Source organism: Silene latifolia, chromosome 8, assembly GCF_048544455.1.
Source record: "Silene latifolia isolate original U9 population chromosome 8, ASM4854445v1, whole genome shotgun sequence".
Taxonomy (NCBI): Eukaryota; Viridiplantae; Streptophyta; class Magnoliopsida; order Caryophyllales; family Caryophyllaceae; genus Silene; species Silene latifolia.
In genome coordinates, this window is record NC_133533.1 from 6,688,626 (window position 1) to 6,709,187 (window position 20,562).

At 41.3% G+C, this 20,562-nt stretch overlaps 2 protein-coding genes across 2 annotated transcripts; one reads left to right on the plus strand and one right to left on the minus strand.

Annotated features, from left to right (window-relative positions):
- Positions 1-7,471: 7,471 nt before the first annotated feature.
- On the minus strand, positions 7,472-11,394 carry LOC141596194 (seipin-2). Its single transcript, XM_074416294.1, has 2 exons — positions 10,287-11,394; positions 7,472-8,295 (listed from the first exon to the last, which is right to left on the minus strand). The coding sequence occupies exons 1-2, from the start codon at positions 11,232-11,234 to the stop codon at positions 7,822-7,824; spliced, it is 1,422 nt and encodes a 473-aa protein (XP_074272395.1). The 5' UTR covers positions 11,235-11,394; the 3' UTR covers positions 7,472-7,821.
- A 1,346-nt stretch (positions 11,395-12,740) lies between these two features.
- Positions 12,741-14,328, plus strand: LOC141594035 (oil body-associated protein 2A-like). The gene is made up of 3 exons (XM_074414249.1): positions 12,741-13,119; positions 13,856-13,970; positions 14,072-14,328. Exons 1-3 carry the CDS (start codon positions 12,772-12,774, stop codon positions 14,326-14,328), a joined length of 720 nt encoding a protein of 239 aa, XP_074270350.1. The 5' UTR covers positions 12,741-12,771.
- The last annotated feature ends 6,234 nt before the right edge of the window (positions 14,329-20,562 follow it).

The window sequence follows — 20,562 nt, forward strand, 5'->3', positions numbered from 1 at the left end:
TGGGTTGAGCTTCATCTTGTATTTCCTTAGTGAACAAAATGTTTCGTGTGCTCGCTGTCGGACTTGCTTTTCACAATAGCATCGTCGACGTAGGCCTCAATGTTTCGCCCTTTTTGATTTTGAAACACTTTGTCCACCAGCCTTGTATACGTTGCGCCGGCGTTTTTCAAACCAAACGGCATCATTTTGTACATGTATGTGCCGTTAGCGGTGATGAATGCGCATTTAGGCATGTCTTCCTCAGCCATGAATACCTGGTGATACCCCGAGAAGGCGTCTAGCAGGCTCAGCATGGTGTATCCTGCCGTGGCGTCGATCAAGCTATCTATTCGAGGCAAAGGGTAACAATCTTTGGGGCATGCTTTATTAAGTTGGGTAAAGTCTACACACATTCTCCAAGCCCCCGATGATTTCTTTACCATCACAACATTGGCTAACCACTCAGGGTAAGTGCAAGGCATAATAAAGCCCGCCGTAAGTAGTTTATCTACCTCGGCTTTGATGGCCTCATCTTTCTCGACTGAGGAGTTCCTCATCCTTTGCTTGACAGGGCGAGCGGTGGGGAGTACGTTCAGCTTGTGAATAATTACCTCCCGGCTCACGCCTGGCATCTCGGCCGTTGAGTAGGCGAAGACGTCCTTATTTTTCTTAGCAGGTCCAGGAGTTCGGCTCTGAATTTTGGTTCCCGGTTGACACCGACGGTCACGGTGCGGCTCGGGTCAATCTCCACCTCTCCTCTCTCGCTCCTTCAACCATGCGATGGTTCGGTCGTTCTCGGACGTGGGAGTGTGCTGTATCTGGAAGGATTTTAATTTTGAAGCGACGACTCTCACCCTCTCTAGATACCTTGTCGTCCTATGGTCCCGAGCCTTGTGCTCTCCTTTGATCTGGTTGGTCAATAAGAGCGAATCTGTTTTCACCACGACATGCTCCGCCCCGGCGATTCGGCTAGCCCGACTCCGGTTATCACCGCCTCGTACTTGGATTCGTTGTTTGAGGTCAAGGAGGTAAGCTTCAAGGCGTGCTCGAACACGTCTCCGTTTGGGCTAAGAATAACGATGCTGGCCTTCGAGCTATCCGTCGTGGAAGGGCCGTTGGTGTGTATCTCCCATACGCCGGGTTCCTTCTCGTTCTTCGAGGCGAGCTTATGTGCTTCCCCCCGGTCCGAGACGTATATCAATGTCAAGGCCCGGATGGAAATTACGGCGTCGGTTTCACTCAAAGTGACCCGGCCTATGAGCACGTTGTGGGCAGACGTGCCGTCGATAACTATAAATTCAGACATAACATTCCTGGCTGCAGTTCCCTCGCCGAACCTCACCGGCAGTCGACCGACCCTGGGGTACCGGCCGACCCCAGGAAAAAGCCGTACGGCGGGTTGGTGCGGGGCTCAAATCTTCGACTCTCGGCACCGAGGCCGAGAAAGCATTCTCTGTACATAATGTTTGTGTAGGCGCCGTGTCAATCGGGCACCTCTTCACCAAGTGGTTGGCTATGTCCAGGTGGACCGTAAGTGGGTCATTTGTGAAGAGCGACGACTCCCTCGTAGTCCTTCTTCCCAATGGTCATATCGGGGATATTGGAAGCGGGGGTGGCTGTGTTGGGCACAAAGTTGATGGTCTGACACGGTTCATTCAGGTGCCGTTTGTGCCCATGAGCGGACCCACCATTATCGTTGCCCTCGATGATAGCATGGATTACTCCTATCCGTTCAAAGACGGACTTGCTATGCGACCCGCCGGCATCTGGTTTTTGGCCTCCGGCAACATATTTGCCGAGGCTCCCCTCTCGGATCAGTTCCTCAATGGCATTCTTCAGATGTCGGCAGTCGTTGGTTAAGTGACCGGTGTGGCCATGGTACTCACAGTACTGGCTCGTGTCACCGTCACTCCTCGGCCTAGGGGGTCTTTCCCACTTATGGCCCTCGTTCTTGCTCAACGCGAAGACCTCGGCGGCCGATACGACTAGGGGGGTGTGATCATCGTACCGTTTTTGTAATACGTTCCCGAGCTCCCCGGCATCCGCCGAGTTCATTTCTGGCAGATTTGTCCGACCGTGACCTATTATTCTCACGGCGTCTTTCATCGGACCGTGACCCGTTGTTGCCACGGCGTCTTTCATCCGGGTTGTCCTCCCGGTGGCTCTTCTTTTCGGAGGGCTCGGCCTCGCTGGGGCCTTCCCATGTCTTGTGATAGTCTTCTACCTTGATGGCCTGGTCGGCCATCCTCCTGGCGGCATCCAAGCTCAGGCCTCCGCACTTGATGAGCTCATTTTTTAAGTCTCCCCTTGGGAGGCCCTTCATCGCCGCAAGGCCGCCGATTCGGGATTAATTTCTCGAATCTGCTGGACCTTTCCATCGAACCTCTTCACATAGCTTCGTAGAGAGACGCCCCCTCCCGCTTGATAGTTAGGAGGTCCGATGTCTCCACGGCCCTTCTCTTGTTGCAAGAGTACTGGGCTAGAAAGGCGTCTCTTAGGTCGGCGTAGTAGTATACCGAGCCGTCGGGAAGCCCTTTGTACCAACTTTGAGCCATCCCATGCAAAGTTGTTGGGAAGACTCGGCACCAGACCTCATCGGGCTGCTCCCATACCGACATGTAAGACTCGAAAGCCTCAGCGTGGTCGGCTGGATCACTATCTCCTTTGTATGATAGGGGTGGCAACTTGAGCTTAGTTGGCATCTGGACTTCTAGGACGTAGGCGTTGAGGGGCTGTCTGACCACGTGTCGAACGACACGCGGCGATCGGCTCCTCGCATTCCTAATCCGGCTCCTCTCCTCGTAGCGGGAAGGACTTCTTCTTCGACTCGGACTTCTTCTCCAACTCTGCTGGGTCGGACTCCTCTGGTTCCTTTGGGGTAAGCCTCGTTCGTGTTGCGGGGACGCTGTCCTCCCATGAGTGCGGGAAGGACTTAGGTCTACCACGCCCACTTTGGGCTCCCCGGCGACTTGGTGGGTCGGCTTCTCCCGGTGCTCGTTCAAATTTCTCGGAGTCACGTTTTGGGCCCCGGTCTCTGGGCGGTTTCCGCCGCTCTTGTCGGCGTGACGGTGTGAGCGGGCGTATTACTAATTAGGTCCAGGACCATTTTCAGTTTTGCTATGTCAACCACGTGTCCCATGATGGTGACTGGTTGGTCGGGGCGGCGCGTGTCCGGCATTATTGGCATCCCGAACTCCGGTTGGATTACTCCGCCGGTGGAGGGCCGCACGACTCGCATTGTTGAAAGTATCATCGTGGTAGAATGCGGTTTTTCGTCGGTCACGATGCGTCTTGTTGTTTTGACATCTTAGCTTTTTGGGTGGGTTTTTTTTTTTTTTTTTTTTTTTTTTTTTTTTTTTGTTTGGGAATGAATGTGACTAGCTTCTAGTATCTTTCCCCACAGACGGCGCCAATTGTTCCGGGTGTAATTCCAGAGCAAGTATAGTTACCACCCGTGGCTTGTTGAATGATGTCTTGAGTGGGATTCTCCTTTGGTCTTAATCGTTCCTCTCGGCCTCTCCTGCAACAATGAACGAAGGCGAGGGCTTGGCTTTGTGCCAAGCGTACTCACTCCGACGCTCAAGTCAGTAAACTTAAAGGATAAGTTGTTACTTGGCTGAATGTATATTGTAGAGAGATAAGGAAGATATTACCAGATGAATAGTGTATTTAGGTTTAGTTGTGTATTTGTTCGATCCTTTCCTCAATGAAGGTTGAGGAGTATTTATAGGCTTTCACCTTTTGTCACGTAGTGGCCAAGTGGCTAGCAGGTGGAAAGACTGATCTACCCCTCGGCCGAGGTTTCTATGGCAGGCCGGCGGGCCCTGCTGACTCACCGCCGAGGGGTCTTGGATATGAGTACGCGGGTATGTGTCCCTACTGGCGGTTGTCATGCCGAGACCCAGGCTGACCGGCCGATGGGCTGCATCGGCTAGGCTATCTAAGTCGTTGACTTGCTGTGGATATCTTTGACCTTGCTCAATATGTTGACTTGGTCAGCGGTGCAGAATATGCCCCATCAAATTCTTTCCTATTTTGGTTTCTTATCCTATGCCTAGTGGGCATAAGTTAAAAAAACCGTTATTTTTATGATTAGACTTTTGAATTGCAAATCCAAATATGTTTCAAAGTTTCCTATTTTTTTGTTGGGAATTTATGGTCAAAGTTTTCCAAGTTTAACTTCCTAAAGGTAAATGTTAGTAATGGATTGGGTTGGAGGGAGTATATATATATACTAGCTTTTGAACCTGTCTTATACTCATCAAATAAACCAGACAAATGATTCAAATGGGAAATCGAACGATGTGTACAAGTGGGGATGGCGAGTGGCTACTGGTCCACCCAGAATCAAGACCCAGCCCTTTAGATCATGCCCAAGTAAAGTATAATTGGTGACCTTTGATGATTAATTTGTGACCTTCTACATTAAAAGGTTAATTTGTGACCATTTGAATAAAATTGACCTTCTAGGTGTAGAATTTATATTGGTTGAACAATAAAAAAACAATAAGAAAAAGTATATACTATGTTAGTGAGGCATGATTGGGAATGTTGTGAAGTGAAAAATGATTGGGTTGATGACATAGATCGTGACCTTTTACTTGGGAGGGTGATATTGGGTCAAGATAAATAAAGTGGAATTAAGAGCAAAATCGGACCGCGACCTAATTAGCACGACCTCTGCTTAGAGATGATCTTAATGTTCATCTTGGACTTATAAATCCTTAGAATTGCAAGGGTTCAAAATTAGCAAACGGTGTGGAGCCAGGATTTGAATTCAGCGAGGGTGAAAAATTTCTGCGGGGGGCGAATGGGTAAATGATATAAGGGAAACTCGAATTTTTTTCGAAAATTCTAACTAAAACTTTTGCAATTTCTATCCGCCAGTGGGGACGAGCGCCCCTACTAGCCCCCTAGCTCTACCACTGCAAACCCGTACTCAATTACCAATACCCAATGATCACGATGAGTCGATGACCAACAAAGATTTGAGGCTTCACTTGACAAAACCCGAAAGAGATTTTTGGGCCTGTTTAAGAAACCGAATATGGGTAGAGAAAGAGAGAAAGAAGCATGAGGCGGACCAGGAAAGGGAAAAGTAAGTTGGCGGATGAGTAATTCAAGACTTAAGAGGCTTGGAAGTGTCACTTAGGGCTCGCTCTTAATGAGAGTAATTATTAAGGGAGTAATAGAGGCTAAAATAAGAGGAAATAGAAGGAGATTGGTGGTTAGTGGTGGTTGTTGAGGGTGGAAAGAGGTGGTGAGAGAGAAATTATTACCTCTATATAGAGGTAATGCATTACTTGAGGGGGAAGGTGGGTAATTATTACCCCCTTAATGGATAGACTATTACACTATCTTCCATCATTCTATCTCCAACGTCCATCATTTTCCTCCATTTTCTTGTTCATTTAAGCAGGTCGAGTGAACGAGTGGGAGGTTGGTGACTGGCGAGTCGGATAAAGGGTACAATTACGTGTAGTTATTTTCTATTAATGCTAAAAATATTCAACGACATGGGTCGAGATTATCAGCAAACTTATTATTTTTTTTTCGGTACAAATGAGGGGCGGAGCCCCGATGTTTAACTATTAGCTATTACACGGGGAGTAATTACCCCAAAAATATCTTCCTGAAAGATAGATCGTAAACTACTAGGTGGACTATCCAAATGAGTAGGAGTAGTGTTCGAGTAAACTCCTTGGTTTGCTAAGAAATCGGCTGTCCGATTTGCTTTTCTATAGGTGTGTTCTAGGCTTCTAGCCTGACTGTCCAATAATGCTCTTCCCGTATTAAATTTTTACATTGCTTGACAATAACCTTAAGCTATTGCGACCAGTTGGTCTTTGATGGGGCATATTTTGCACCCGCTGACCGAGTCAACATATTGAGCAAGGTCAAAGATATCCAAAGCAAGTCAACACCTTGGGACTATTTAGCCGACGCGACTGTCCGGCTGTCACTTGGGTCTCGGTGGTCAATCACCAGGGATACACATCCGCGTACTCACATCCAAGACCCCTCGGCATGGAGTCAACAGGGCCCGCCGGGCTGCCATGGGTCCCCCGGCCGAGGGTAGAACAGTCTTTCCACCTGCTCTGCCACTTGGCCACTTGGCCACTACGTGACAAAAGGTGAAAGACTATAAATACTCCTCAACCCTCATTGAGGAAAGGATCCGCAAATAATCAATTAAACATACTAATCTAGTATAAACTCCCTTATCTCTCGACAATATACTTTGTGCCAAGTAACACACAACTTAATCCCTTTAAGTTTACTGACTTGAGCGTCGGAGTGGGTTCGCTCGGTACCAAGCCGAGCCCTCAGTTTGTTCATCGTTTCAGGAGAGGCCGAAAGGAAGAGTCAAGCAAAGTCATCATTCTACAAGCTCACGTGGTAACAAATCTGCTCTGGAACCACACCCGGAACAGTCTTCATTAATAAGGCTTACACAAGGAGAGTTATCCATGTGGATTAAAAGCTTCCTTATTGCAAACTTATTACCTTATGGAATACCACTAAGATACCTGGAATGAGACTAGATTAAGGATCTCAACAATCCGGAGATAGACGAGTCAGCTAGGAACACTTGGGAGAAACTTAGAAACGGTTTTCTAAAGCTAAATTTTGACGGATTGAGAATAGAAGACAATAAAGCTGCTTTAGGATATTGTATAAGAGATCATAATGGTAATGTCGTTTTGTTGGGAGCAAAAAAGTGCGAATCTAATAGTATTCTTGTTGCGGAAGTTCTAGCTTTAAAAGAAGGTATTTTAGCCGCTAAGTACTTAGAATTCTCAAATCCGTAATACTTGGGAAATTTCCTGTATTATCAAAGATGTTAAATTAGACCTTTTTTTTTTTTTTTTTGATATAGTGGTAATTAAAAATTGATTTCGTGAAGTCAATTAATAAGGTTGCTGACTTCATGATTTCTACTGGACATTCATTCTAACTCTTTTAAGGTGTTTTAAAAACTGGTGACTTCAACTTACCTCACTCATTCGAAAGGATGAGATTCGTTTGTCCTATCTCAAATTAATTTAGAGTTCGATGACTGGTTGCTTTCTAAGTGACTAAGTGGTTTTGCAAACTTAACATTTAGAACAACTTAAGATTCGTGTCTAGTAGTTAAAACTCGGGTAAAATTCTCAGGAGATTCAGGTTTAAGCTTTTTCAAGAGCAGTTTTGTGGAGTATTTTATAGTCCGAGTCCATGTCTTCTTGACTTTGAGTATGTCACTCTCAGATAGCTTTCTTAATATATATAGTGTGCAACAAAGGTAGCGGCTTTGAGTTCCCTTGTCACAAAAAAAAAAAAAAAAAAAAAAAAAGGACTTCACTCTATAAATGGAAATGAAATACGCTAACCAACTTGAAATTGAAGACATTATGTGGTAGCATGAGACATACAGCAATACTTTGAAGGAGTAGGAGTCCGGAAAGTGGGACACAAGATGAAACACGGAAATGAGACAGAAAACCCGAACTTGGCCAAATGGGTGTGTAAGTTGCTCTTAATATAAATCAAATTATCAAAAGGACCTTATTACAAATATTAACAGTTTTTTTTTTCCCTATAACAAGTTAACAACAATAGTATAACAGGAGACGAAAGAACCTCTTCACTCTAATGTACAACCGATACATAGTATTGATAGTAACCAGTGTTAGCTAACTTAGCTGATGAAGTCATTCTATACGATGCAAACAAGCACAGGTACAACGGATCTCAAGTTCAGAGATCACCTATTCCGCCCTTTTCCAAACCAAGAAAACACCACTGAAGCGAAAATGAGATGGCACAAGAAGAATCGACTAAAACTTGAAGCATCCAAATTTACCTTTGAACATGATGATTTCTTGTATCATTATCCCTTGTATTAGTTGTTGCCCTTGGGAGTATTAGAGGTCGACAGCATAACAGAGCAAAGAGCAACTCCATGACAAACAACATCATGCTTAGCCACACAAATAAAGTTTTCCTCCAGTACCATAAGACTCTTTTCAGAAACGGGAGTTCGGATTCAAGATTTATAAATGCATCATATACCTCTGGAATACCTGCTCCTGCTCGGAACTCTGCCCTTTGTTCAATTGTAACCTTCAAGCAACCTGACGGAACAATGGATTCTCTATACCCTCTAAACTTCAAGTTTACAGTTTGAGATTCCGACACATAACCAGCAACAAGAGGTACGATTTTGAAGAAAGTCAGTAATAACCGGATTGGTTCACTTTTGAACCCCAACATGCACGGATGGCTTAAACTAGCCAGAGATTTTCCTTTTTCTGACTGAAAATCCACCCTTACCTGTGAAAAAGGAAATTTTTCTGTCAATATCAGCGTTTCCTTATATGACATGAAATAGATATCATCCAATGCATGATAAACTCTTAATCGAGGGTCTCATACATAAAAAAGCAAAAGTCATGATATAAATAAGCTTGAATAGAATCACAATTCTTTGAGAGGTTAAACGTATCCGAGTCACTTGTCAATCTTGTCCACATACTATTTTCTTCAGAAGAGCAAAAGCTAGGACTAATTTGACTTATATATGAAGAACTATGCTAAAAATGTACTCCCTCCGTCCCTGTCAAAAGTTTACATTTGCTTTATTTTTCCCTCACAAAATAAAGCAAACATAAACTATCCACTTGAAGGAGTTTGTAAATGCTAACACTTAGATCAGTATCAGTATATCAGAAAACCATACTACCATCCAATTATTTAGCTTTCCAAATGTCGACTTTTCTAGCACAGGTAACAGAATGCCAAGGTTCATACTTCCTCATGTATTACTCAGTAGTCAAAAAATGCCAACATGAAAGGTGACACACTCAATCCGTACCAAACTCATACTTCTTTATCCCTTTATCCAAAAGGATCAATTATTTTGACTCGAGGTTCATTATTAAGAAAATGTGAGGATTCACAATGAATGTCCATCTTCCTCAAAAGTGAAGCAGTCTTCCCATTTCATCCCTTCCAATTTGCTTCTTTTGACGGGGGTGATATAAGAAGATCATAATCAAAAGTTACTTGGTAACGACAGTGAGAATTTATTTTTAGAAACACTCAAAAGTGAATGGCGAATCTTTTTGGGACAAGTAGTAAGAAGACAGCGTGTCAAACACATCAGACAGATTATGGATTCCCATCACCATAGCGAAGCTGCTAAATTTGACAACGTAAACTAATCCGATAGCAAGAAAAAGACATGGGGGAGTTAAACATCTACACTAACATACTGAAAGCCCATATGTCAATTTTTTTCATACGCAGCAATAAGCAATCCACCATCAATCTAAATACAAAGAACTTCATATATTACCCTCCATCAAAAGAAGCATTTCATATTCATTAACTTATGAGACAAATATCATCTCCAAGTGAAGACCTCTTAGACTTTCATCTGAAAATTAAAAGGCCAATAATCGACTCCAGTCTGATGATGACTAACAAAACCAACAACAACAACATCAGAGCCTTAATCCCAAAATGATTTGGGGTCGGCTGACATGAATCATCCTTTATGACTAAATATAAAGAAAAACCATTTAGAAGACTAGAAGAAGTCTGACAGAGCATAAATACAAAAAAAACAGCAGCACAAAAGCGTAATACAAACCATCACGCTCTAAGACGTATATATGCAGCAACAAAAATACAGGTCAACTCAACTCTTTGTAGCAGCATTACATTCTTTGAATGATCAAGAGTGGAGGTAAAACTATTACTTCAGAAACTTGCAACCTGGAGTCAGCTCATGTACAAGGTAAAATCTTTGTCATTTATAAACTAAATCAGGTAACAATTAATCGAAACTTCAAAATGATCGAACCCAAAAAACCCTCTTCCAATAAATGGAACGAAACGAGATACGAGATTCCAATCCTCAGGCTGCGACCAATTCACAAATTATGATTATGCATCATCTATACCTTATTGAGAGATCCCAACCGTGAGTTTGTATGAGATGATCTCACATGTGAGACCAAGCTAAATACTAATGTATTCTTGAAGTATTCGGAAGGTTAATGGATTGGATTCACATCTAAAGCTGTCTCATATAAGTTTTTTGCAAGATCCTAAAGCCTACAAATGATCATATCGGAGGGGGTATTTAATGAAGCTCAGATTTCCACAAGTTTCTACAACAACCGTGTCCTAAGCGCCAAGCATGCATATGAATGCAATGCTCATTAGTCATTACCATCAATTAACAGGTGCAATTATAAGCAAAGAATCAAAGATAATCTTTATCCCCAAAAAAATGAACCTTTCCAACAAGAGTATACCTGAAAGATCCCCAAATTTCGATTGTAATCAGACTCGGGTAAAACCAATGTAACAGTAGCCTGCAACTTTTGATTACGAGGCACAACTCTTACACCTCTCCCAACACTTCCACCATCATACTTATCCCCACATTCCATAGTCCTACAACTAGTTATAGGCACGAAAGCTTCCGGCTTGATTTTCGTGTAGTCGAAATTCAGAGGCTGCTTCAACTGAAATGGCTCCTCCACAATAAAAAACTTCATCACCACCCCACCAATAACAAATGCTAAAACCAGTAAACAAACCAATACAGTACACACATAAATCGACCAAAACAACCCCCATCCAAATCGCAACACGAAATTTAACCATGATTTATGCTCTTTTATCCATTCAGACAAAAAGGGGGTTACTGCATCACAACAAAGTTTCCAAATTTGCATCAATTTCGACATCATATACCTCCTACCAAGCCCAATCACATAAAAAGGGTTAAAGATGAGCATCAAACCGTAATAAATCGCCGAAAAAGGGAATGTAATCAAACTAATTAACAAATTAAACTGAAATGCAATTGCTTTAACTAACAATTCAACAAGATAAACCAATAAACTAAACTGCCCATCATCAATTTCTCTCTCACGAGCTACCCCTTCACTTAATTCTTCCATTGTAACAGTAGAATTCTCTGCATTTTCACTCGAAACGACGTCGGGTTTCGACGTCGATTGATCTAATTCTACATCCAATTCCGATAGTTTAACGGTACCCTTTTCGGGAATTCTCGAATCACGATGAATTGTTTTACGGTGTGATCTCCGGCGTCGGAGATTTTCGCGATTCCTCGAATCCCGATTAATTGAAGAGGATGATGTTTCGGGGGTTTCTGGGCAATCGTAGAAGGGGAATTCGTCAGATGCGTCGACGAAATTGTCGTCTTCATCGGTTGATTTTGCATCTTCCATGAATTATTTATTTATTGATTGATTGATTGATTGATTGAGGAAAGATAATCTGGAGAGTTAGCGTTAGGGTTAGGGTTACGAATTGGGGATTTTGAAGGAAGGGAGTTTACGCGGGTAATTAGGGAATAGATGGAAATATGAATGGTAAAAATTGAAATTTGCTGGTTGAATTTAGTTGCAGGACTATTATATTTAGGAGCAAAAATAAGCCTTTTATGAGACGGTCTTAAATCGATATGAACTCGAGTTTGGAGTTGGTTTAAAACTCATCAAGGTTTGACCTCGTAATTGGTTAATTTCAGTATGAGTTTGAGCTTAGAAGTGAAATTAGTTTAATTGAATTAGAGTTGAACTGAACTTATCCTAAAGTTTGTGGAGCGAGTTTAGCTAGCCATTCAGATCGTCTAAAATGAAACAACATCACTGAATGATCTCCAATCTCAACAACATCACTGAATGATCTCCAATCGCGGACTCTCAATCACTCTTTAGTCCTTACATACAATCTATGAGGGACTAGTAGAATAATAAGTTTCATAAAGATATATGTAAGAAAGTGTTATCGACTATTGAAATCGGGCATATCACTATATAAGCAGTAGATCTCTTTTAAAACGGTCATATTCTTCTTAAATGTAAAATCGTGTCAAATACAATCCCGTGGGATAAGAGTTTGTCATCCAATCATTTTTTTTTGTCCTTCTATTTAATTAGTTTTATTGTTTAAAACGGGTATTTTTTTCTTTGGATGACGAGGGAACCGCAGCCACTATCTTTGATGTGCAGTGGATAAATCTTCGAGTGTACGTGATAAATTGCTAACCAGGTAAGCCACCCGAGGCAGGCTGATAGACTCGAAGTCTAGAATGTTGGAACAGTTTGTTTGTTTGTCCCACATTAGTGGGTTAAGAGGAATTAAGAGAGTTTATAAGTGAAAGTAGAATGATTATATTAGTTAAGATAAATGGGCCATTAGTGGAACAAGTGTAAATTCACTAATATTGGCCTTGATCTTTAACGAATCAAGACTGGCACGTTTGCAATTCCCGAACTGAAACCAAACCCTTGGTTTGCCCAAACAGAATGTCTGCACATTCCTGAACCAATGCCAACTTCCTTAAGGAAAGTATAATTAACGCCTTACTGCAATTCGTTTCTATTAATTGTTCTAACATAGAAGGCATAGAATCGGGCCATAATTACTCCACAAAATTACTCTTAGGAGATTTGAACCTAAATTTTCTAAGAATTTCACCCAAATTTTAACTATTAGACTCCAATTTTGCGGAAAACGGATTGTTGCGACTTCTGCCTGCGAAAAATGTTGTCATTTACGGAGTCCAAATTATTTACACGTCCAAAGTCCAGGTGTCTATAAGACCTGCAAAATGCATGGCATGTTGAACACACTCCTCAACATGCACTCCTCACACTTGTACGCCACACAACTCCCTTAGATAATCATAAAACCCCCTTTAATTTCATACAAAACATTTTTTCATACTAAAAATCACAAGAAATCAAAGAAAATAAAACAATGGCATCAACAGAAGGAGAAAGAAGAGATGAGAAAACACCAGGAGAACCAATGAGCATGATGCAACATGTAATAGACAAAGGTGCAGAAATGATGCAATCTTTAAAACCAATTAAACAATTTAATCAACATGTTTGCACCTTTGCTCTATATAGTCATGATATGAACCGTCAGATTGAGACTCATCACTTTGTGAACCGGGTTAATCAGGATTTCTGTCAGTGTGCTGTTTATGATACTGATGATCGTAGCGGTCGCCTTATTGGTGTTGAGTATATTATCTCGGATCGCCTTTTTGAGGCACTTCCGGCTGAGGAACAAAAGTTGTGGCACTCCCACTATTATGAGGTACGAGTATTTGGTGTTTTTGAGGGTTTTTTCTATTGTTGCATGGAAATTTGCATGAGACGGTACACCCATGATTATAGGATTCCCACTTGTTACATGTGAGAGAGTAGCCCCGAGACTGGGCGTCACCCGGTGATGCTAACTCATTTTTCTTAAAATAATTTTATGGAGTAGTTAGTATTGGAATAATAAGTGTTGTTTAGGGTGGTTTTATGATATTATAGCGCCTTAGTGTCTGGTGTTTTGATTGTCTTCAGTATTTTATGAGCAGATGTCAGTTAGTTTAGACTGTTTTTAAGTATTTTATGAGCAGATGTCAGTTAGTTTAGCTGGTAAAGTTAGGAGTGTAATATATACTCATTACTTGAGTTCACATCTCATCAGAATCATATTTATTCTGTCCTTTGGCTCCCTTTACACCAAAATAAAGTTTCTTGGGAAGAATAGGAATACATTGGATCTCCGTCAAGAAAATCTTTTTAGAAGACTCATTACGGTTCTTTAAAAAAATAAATTATTGATGATACTACTCGATTACTTGTATATATTTGGATTGTTTATACGGAAGATGTCTCAGCCTAATGGTTACCTATTGGCAATAGGTCCAAATTTGATTCTCCCACCTGATAGAGATTATATTGTAATGTCGTTGTGGCTCATTTGACACTACATGCATGAGTTTTATGTATATGTCAAACAAGTTGACAATGTTTGTTGAATGTTATGACGATGACAGATTAAATCAGGGTTGTGGGTAACTCCTCGAGTTCCAGAAGCTCTGGCCAAGTCTGAACTAGACAACTTAGCCAAGACTTATGGAAAGTTTTGGTGCACCTGGCAAGTTGATCGAGGTGAGAATGAAAACAGAATGCTTATATATCCTGTTTGGTGACTTGCTAATTAACATAAACACAATGAATGTGCTAATTACTTCGGATGGTTAATGAAATAGGTGACTTGCTTCCGATAGGCGAGCCCGCTTTGATGATGTCTCCACAAATGGAGCCACCAGGTATGATAAGGCCGCCTTTGTTACAACAAAGAGACCACAAGTACGGGATTGCAAGTGAGAAACTGAGTGATCTAAGGGTAGACATCACCGGTCCGACGTTTATAAACCCGAATGCAGATTACTGGAAGAAAAGCGGGACAGGGTTTGTTGTCGATGTCGTCACCGAGGAGATGAAGAAGATCACGCCCTTCCCGTAATAAGTACAAGTGCGTTGTGCGTGAAATCGTGAATGTGTGTGTATTGTGTGTGAATCTGTAGTATAAACAATAAATGTGCATTTTGTAATGCACGGTACTACTTTCCGAACAGTTTTACCTTGTTGTAATTTAGTTACTCTTTAATCTTTGTCTAATCACCGATAATCAGTTCGTCTTATACCATAAGACGAAGTACGCCACTAGTAAACAATACTGACTGTGTTGTGAGGAGTATTTTACTGTGGTGGGAAGAAATAGGCATTATATTGTGTTGTATCTTTCACTAGTTACCCTTGTTGCCGGCATTGTAATAGAAATTTATACTCCCTTCGTTTCGATCATTTGTTGTCCTTTGGTTTTGGCACAAAGACCAAAGAAAGGGAAGGGAGCCAATAACTAAGTCAATAACTGATAAGTATAATTTTAGTGTCATTTTACCCCATATTTCGACTCGATTTTGTATGCATAATTGGTTAAATAGCTCATTTATTTACTAATTAATAATAATTAGCCGTCTTAGTCATGTTTAATAATTAATCGTATTTTTATTATAATATTCGTATTGCCATTACTTTACTAGTTTATAATGATTAGTCGTATTAGTTATATTTAATAATTAGTCGGTTTTATATAATATTAGTATTATTAACATTATGATATTATTATATTAATTTAATGTGTAGGGAAGGCGGAATAATAAAGAGGGGATTCGAGTCAAGCGCAATTTGAGACGGAAATTAAGGAACAAATTGGATCGAGACGGAAACAAGACGGGTCAAGGTAGAGTCAAAGGAAGGTGATGGAAAGAACCACATAAGCAAAGTCAACTCTTGACTTTAGCAACAGAGCAACAGCATTTCGTCCCTGCACTCCATCACCATTAACAACCCATCACCATTAACAACCCAACACCATTTCGTTTTCTGCAACTCACCATCACCTTCATCATTCATTAACATCATTCTCCTCAGCCCGGCACCTCCTTCCCCATCATCAATTCCGAACCCAACCATTCATTTCACCTTCCTTCTCTGTCCACGACAAACGACAGCCACCACCATTTCCGTCAATCACCGGCACCAACAGTTCAGCAATCACCACCTCCGTTCAAATACGACCGTGGCAGCAAACCCGCACCTCCAATCAGTGGCGGAACCAGGATTTGAATTTAGGGGGCGGAAAATTTTAGGGGGGGCGAACGACTAATTTCATAAGGCACCCTCAAAAAATTTCGAAAAAATTAACTAAAAACTTTGAAAATTTCATCCGCCAGGGGGGCGACCGCCTCTGCTAGCCCCCCCTAGCTCCACCACTGCCTCCAATTGAATAAGCAACAAAGGCATCCCCAGCCGGGCACCCGTCTGCCTGTCAACCAGCTCGCAACACAAATCTGCTCTCCCAGACGGTCAGCCGTCTGCCGCCCCTCATCCCGGCTGGGAATACATGCAAAATTGAATTGTTTTCCAGGAACCTCCCAGCCGGTGCCATCACCGACGGCCGGCCACCCGGCTGGGACATCTCGTGTTGCATTTTTCGTCCTCTTTTGCCCTTTTTCATTTTGTTAACCCGTAATGCCCTTTCCCCTTTGATTTAGTTTTTGTACGTGTCTTTGATTTGGGGGAGATTAGTTAGTAGGATTATTATTATTATTATTATAATTAGGGTTTTTCCCATCTATACCCCCGTGGTTTTCACTTTTTCCAATCGTGTCCTCGCGTATCGTAGATTCTAATACTACCCTAAGCTTACCTGATGGTTCCCAACCGTGGCTAATCTCCAATTTTCCGTCAAATGTTGTCGTTAATTGCCAACATGGCATGCTTAATGTGCCAACAAGGCATGACTTGGCTGCCAACTCCCTTCTACCATTCACTAGTCATACCCTTAATTTCATTATATTGACGGTTTTTCTTATTTATTGTCTCACTCACGCTTTACCGACTTTTAGTTATTTGTAATGTCCCGCCTTATTCACACTCACCAACCACTTCACTCTATCCCATTCCTCAACCCAAACCGCCTCCTACCTTGCTCTGCTGCCCCCACCTCTCGCCCGACCTCCGTAGGTCCGTGCCACACTCGTCGCTCACCGATGCGACACACATCTTTGCCGGACACCGTTCTTCCGCCGCCGATCCGTACCTCTCCACCCGATATGGACACCGGCCATTCGTCCCCTATTCGCGACGCAATCCACCATCGCGCTCCTTATTCGCTCATTGTTGCGGCGTCTTTCTCAGGTACCCTTGAAACTCTAACCCCCAAATCCATGTTATTTATTGTGTAAAGCTATTAGGGTGTTGGATGCTGCGATTAAGAATTTGGGCTCAATAACGATGTGAAGTCGGGTTTCTGAGTTTGAATAAGATTGAGTTAGAGGTGGTTTGGGCGAAATTTTCTTGATTCAATTAGATCGATTTTGATTCGGAATCTGAAAATAATAAGGATAGTTTGGTCATTGCAAATAATTAAAAGTCGATAAAACGCAAGCTAGTGAGATGATAAATAAGAAAAACCGTCAATATAATGTCATGTAAGCAACCATGTTGGCATAAGGCGTGGCATGGTAGCACTTAACGGCCAAAACAAACGGAGTAGCCAAGTTTAGTCACGGGTGGGAGTCATTAATTAAGTTTAAGGGCACAATTAGTAATCTCTGATACGCGAGGGTACAGTTGGGAAAAGTGAAAACCACGGGGGTACAGATGGGAAAAACCCTTATAATTATTAGTACTCCGTAGTAATTAGTAGTAGTAGTATATAAAGACTACCTCTCATTGGACAATGACCACACATTAGACATTACTACCTCTAAATTAGATTAGAAATTAGTCCCTCCATTATTATTCTCTCAATATTGTAAAACCCTCATATTTCCTCTCTTATTTTCATTGAATAAAAAGTTGTTATCTTTCTTTAATTATTAGTTTAATTCTTCTTTTGTTCATTGAAGTTCTTCTCTTTTCATTAGTTTACAATTAGTAATTTTCGGTTGTATTTGGAGAATTGAAGAATCCTTCCATATTTCAATCCAAGTTCATTTCTTTGCTATTGAGTTGGTATAATTTCTCTTCATAATTTCATTTGTTTACATTTGCTTTTCTTTCAAGTTTTATCTTAATTGTTTATGTTAGAATTCCTACCTTTGTTGTTGGATTGTTATTATTTTCTCTCTTGTCCATCTTTTCTTTGTTTTCCATTGTTGTTGCTCTCAAAGATTGAATCTTTGAGTTGCTTATGTTAAAGTTTGTGTCTTTTTGCATTAATCTCTTTCCATCTTAGATTAATTTGTCTTTCCTCATAATTTTGTTGATTAATTGCATGATTAGTAGTATAATTTATTCTCCCACCATGTTCATGATTAAAGAATCCATCTTTATTGTCTCTTTTGTCTTAAGAAACATGATTAGTGAGTAGTCTTCTACTAGGACTCGGTTTGACCCGACATGAGTAACTTCACTAATTGAATCTCATAAAGGCTAATTATTTGGGGAAATTGGTGAGGGTAGTTTAGAGGAATTACATGGTTTAAGGATCGATTTTGGGTAGTGTCGACTTGTAACCTTTGTCCACCAACGAGAGTTGGTTAGGTTGTGAATAGGATACCCGGAATTTGTCCTTGTCACCAACCAAGGTTGAGACCGAAAGGGAGAACCGAGGGAGGGTGCCTCTAGACTAGCGTTTGAAATCGACCCTTGAGAGAGGGAGTGGGATGACCCGGAAAACGATGAGTACTTAATGACCTTGACCGATTTCTTGACCTCCTCGGAATTGTACATGATTTTGGGGTTGTTGGGTGTTGAGTTAAGGATTCCGACCTTCGAACCCGAGAGGGGGGTTGGTGGGTAGTGCTAGTGTCCTACTTCGAACCCGAGAGGGGGGTCTTAGGCGAATTAGAGCCATCTCCTCCTTACTTGTCTACCCGAGTGATTAGCCTAGGGAATCAATATGTGGAACTACGAATTGTTGTGGGAGAACCGAGTTCTAGGCCTTTTAATCATTTGATTTACAACTTAATCTTTTCTTGCTCATTTTCACTTCTCTTGTTGAATTGCCATTTCTATTACTTGCTTTCTTACTTTAATTGTTTTAGTAGTTATTAATTTAGTTAATTAGTTTAATATCAACCAATTTTTTGATTCACGTAGCTAACTTATAATGTAAGACAAAACTAGTATTCAAACTTGATCTCCCTGTGGTTCGACCTCGACTACCCTACTACATTAGTTGAGTTATTTGTTTGATTTGGGGAGTGCGACAAACCCATTATCAATAACTAAATGACAAGTGGAATAAATGGAGTGTGAATGATGAAATTATTCATCAAGTTCCTTCTTATTTTAAGGAGGACAACAAACGAATCACTGTAACTCGATTTTGAACCATATGAATGATCACAATAAGTGTACTTGATCTTGAAGCATTGTGGCCTATATAGAGCAAGGACTAGACATTGGTCCACTCCAAAAGTATAGGTGAATGGGTGGCAATCGAGTCCTTCAGGTCGGTTAGCTGTTGGGTCATATTGGGTGGGTTGTGTCGAGTAATAACATGGTCACGTCGGTTATTGTGCAAACGAGTCAATAGTTTGGGCGAGGTCATCATTTAAAAGTTGAATTGGGTTCAATCGGAAGTCGTGTTTCTATTTCTCCTTATTTTTCTACCACGTGTCTAGGCTCGCTTCAGGAGTTATCTTATTCAATTTCAGCACCAAATAGCAAGTATTACACAAATTTCAACGTGTATTCGATTTTTGTCTAAGACTGATAGCGCACACAGATAGCCTCAAATGTCATCCGTTTCTCCGCAAAATTTGTGAAGTTTTTTCTTATGTAAGAAATCCTCAGTGTGATTAACGGACATTTTTGATTCGGGACCTGAAATCCCTAAAATCGTGTATTATACACGCCATTTTAATCCGTTCAGGAGGCTATGGTCGTGTTTCTATTTCTCCTCATTATTCTACCACGTGTCCAAGGTCGATTCAGGAATTCCTCTATTCAATTTCAGCACAAAATAACATGTATTAAACAAATTTCAACGATATTCCAATTTTGGTCCGAGATTGGTTTATCACACACCGATTACCTCAAATGTCATTCGTTGCTCCGCAAAATTTTTGAGGTTGCTTTGTCTGACCTCAGAAACCGTCGATGTTATTTATAGACATTTTTGTTCCGAGACTCTGAAATCCTGAAAACCGTGTATTATACTCCATTTGGAGTCGTTCAGAAGGTTGTACCGGGTCGTGTTTCTATTGCTCCCTATTTTTCTACCACGTGTCCATGGTTGATTCAGGAGTTATCCTATTCAATTTCACCACCTAATAACATGTACTAGACAAATTTCAACGAATATCCAATTTTCGTCGAAGACTGGTTTAACGCACACCGCCAAGGCGACAACCTCAAATGTAATTTACGGACATTTTTGTACCGGGATCCTGAATTCCCGAAAAAGTGGATTATACACTCCATTTTGAGCTGTTAGGAAGGCTGTACCAGGTCGTGTTTCTATTTCTCCTCATTTTCCTACCACATGTCTAGGGTCGCTTCAGAAGTTATCCTATTCCATTTCTACACCAAATAACAAGTATTAAATAAATTTCAACAAGTATCTGATTTTCATCCAAGACTGAATTAGCGCACACCGACAGCCTCAAATGTCGTTCGTTTTTCCGTAAAATTTGTGAAGTTGCTTTTTCTTATGTGTGAGACCTTCCGGGGAAAATCACGAAAACCGTGTTTTATATACTCAATTTTGAGCCGTTCGTAAGGCTGTACCGGGTCGTGTTTCCATTTCTCCTGATTTTTCTACCACATGTCTAGGGTCGATTCGGGAGTTACCCTGTTGAATTTCAGCACCGAATAACAAGTATTAAACAAATTTCAACGAGTATCCGATTTTTGTCCAAGACTGTTTTAGCGCACACCGACAATTTCAAATGTCATCCGTTTTTCCACAAAATTTGTGAAGTTGCTTTTCCTTATGTGAGAGACCTTACGTGTGATTTACGGACTTTTTTGTTTCGGGACTCTGAAATCCTGAAAACCGTGTATTATTATATACACACTCCAATTGTTCGTCATGTTACGAGCTCGAAGAGAAGATTAACATAAAAATGACCCGAACCTGAAATAACCCGACCCACTTTAACCCGAAATTCGAAATAACTCAATTCGAATTGGCCCGATCCGAACCCGACCCGTTGACTCATTTTGCCGAGTCTTATAT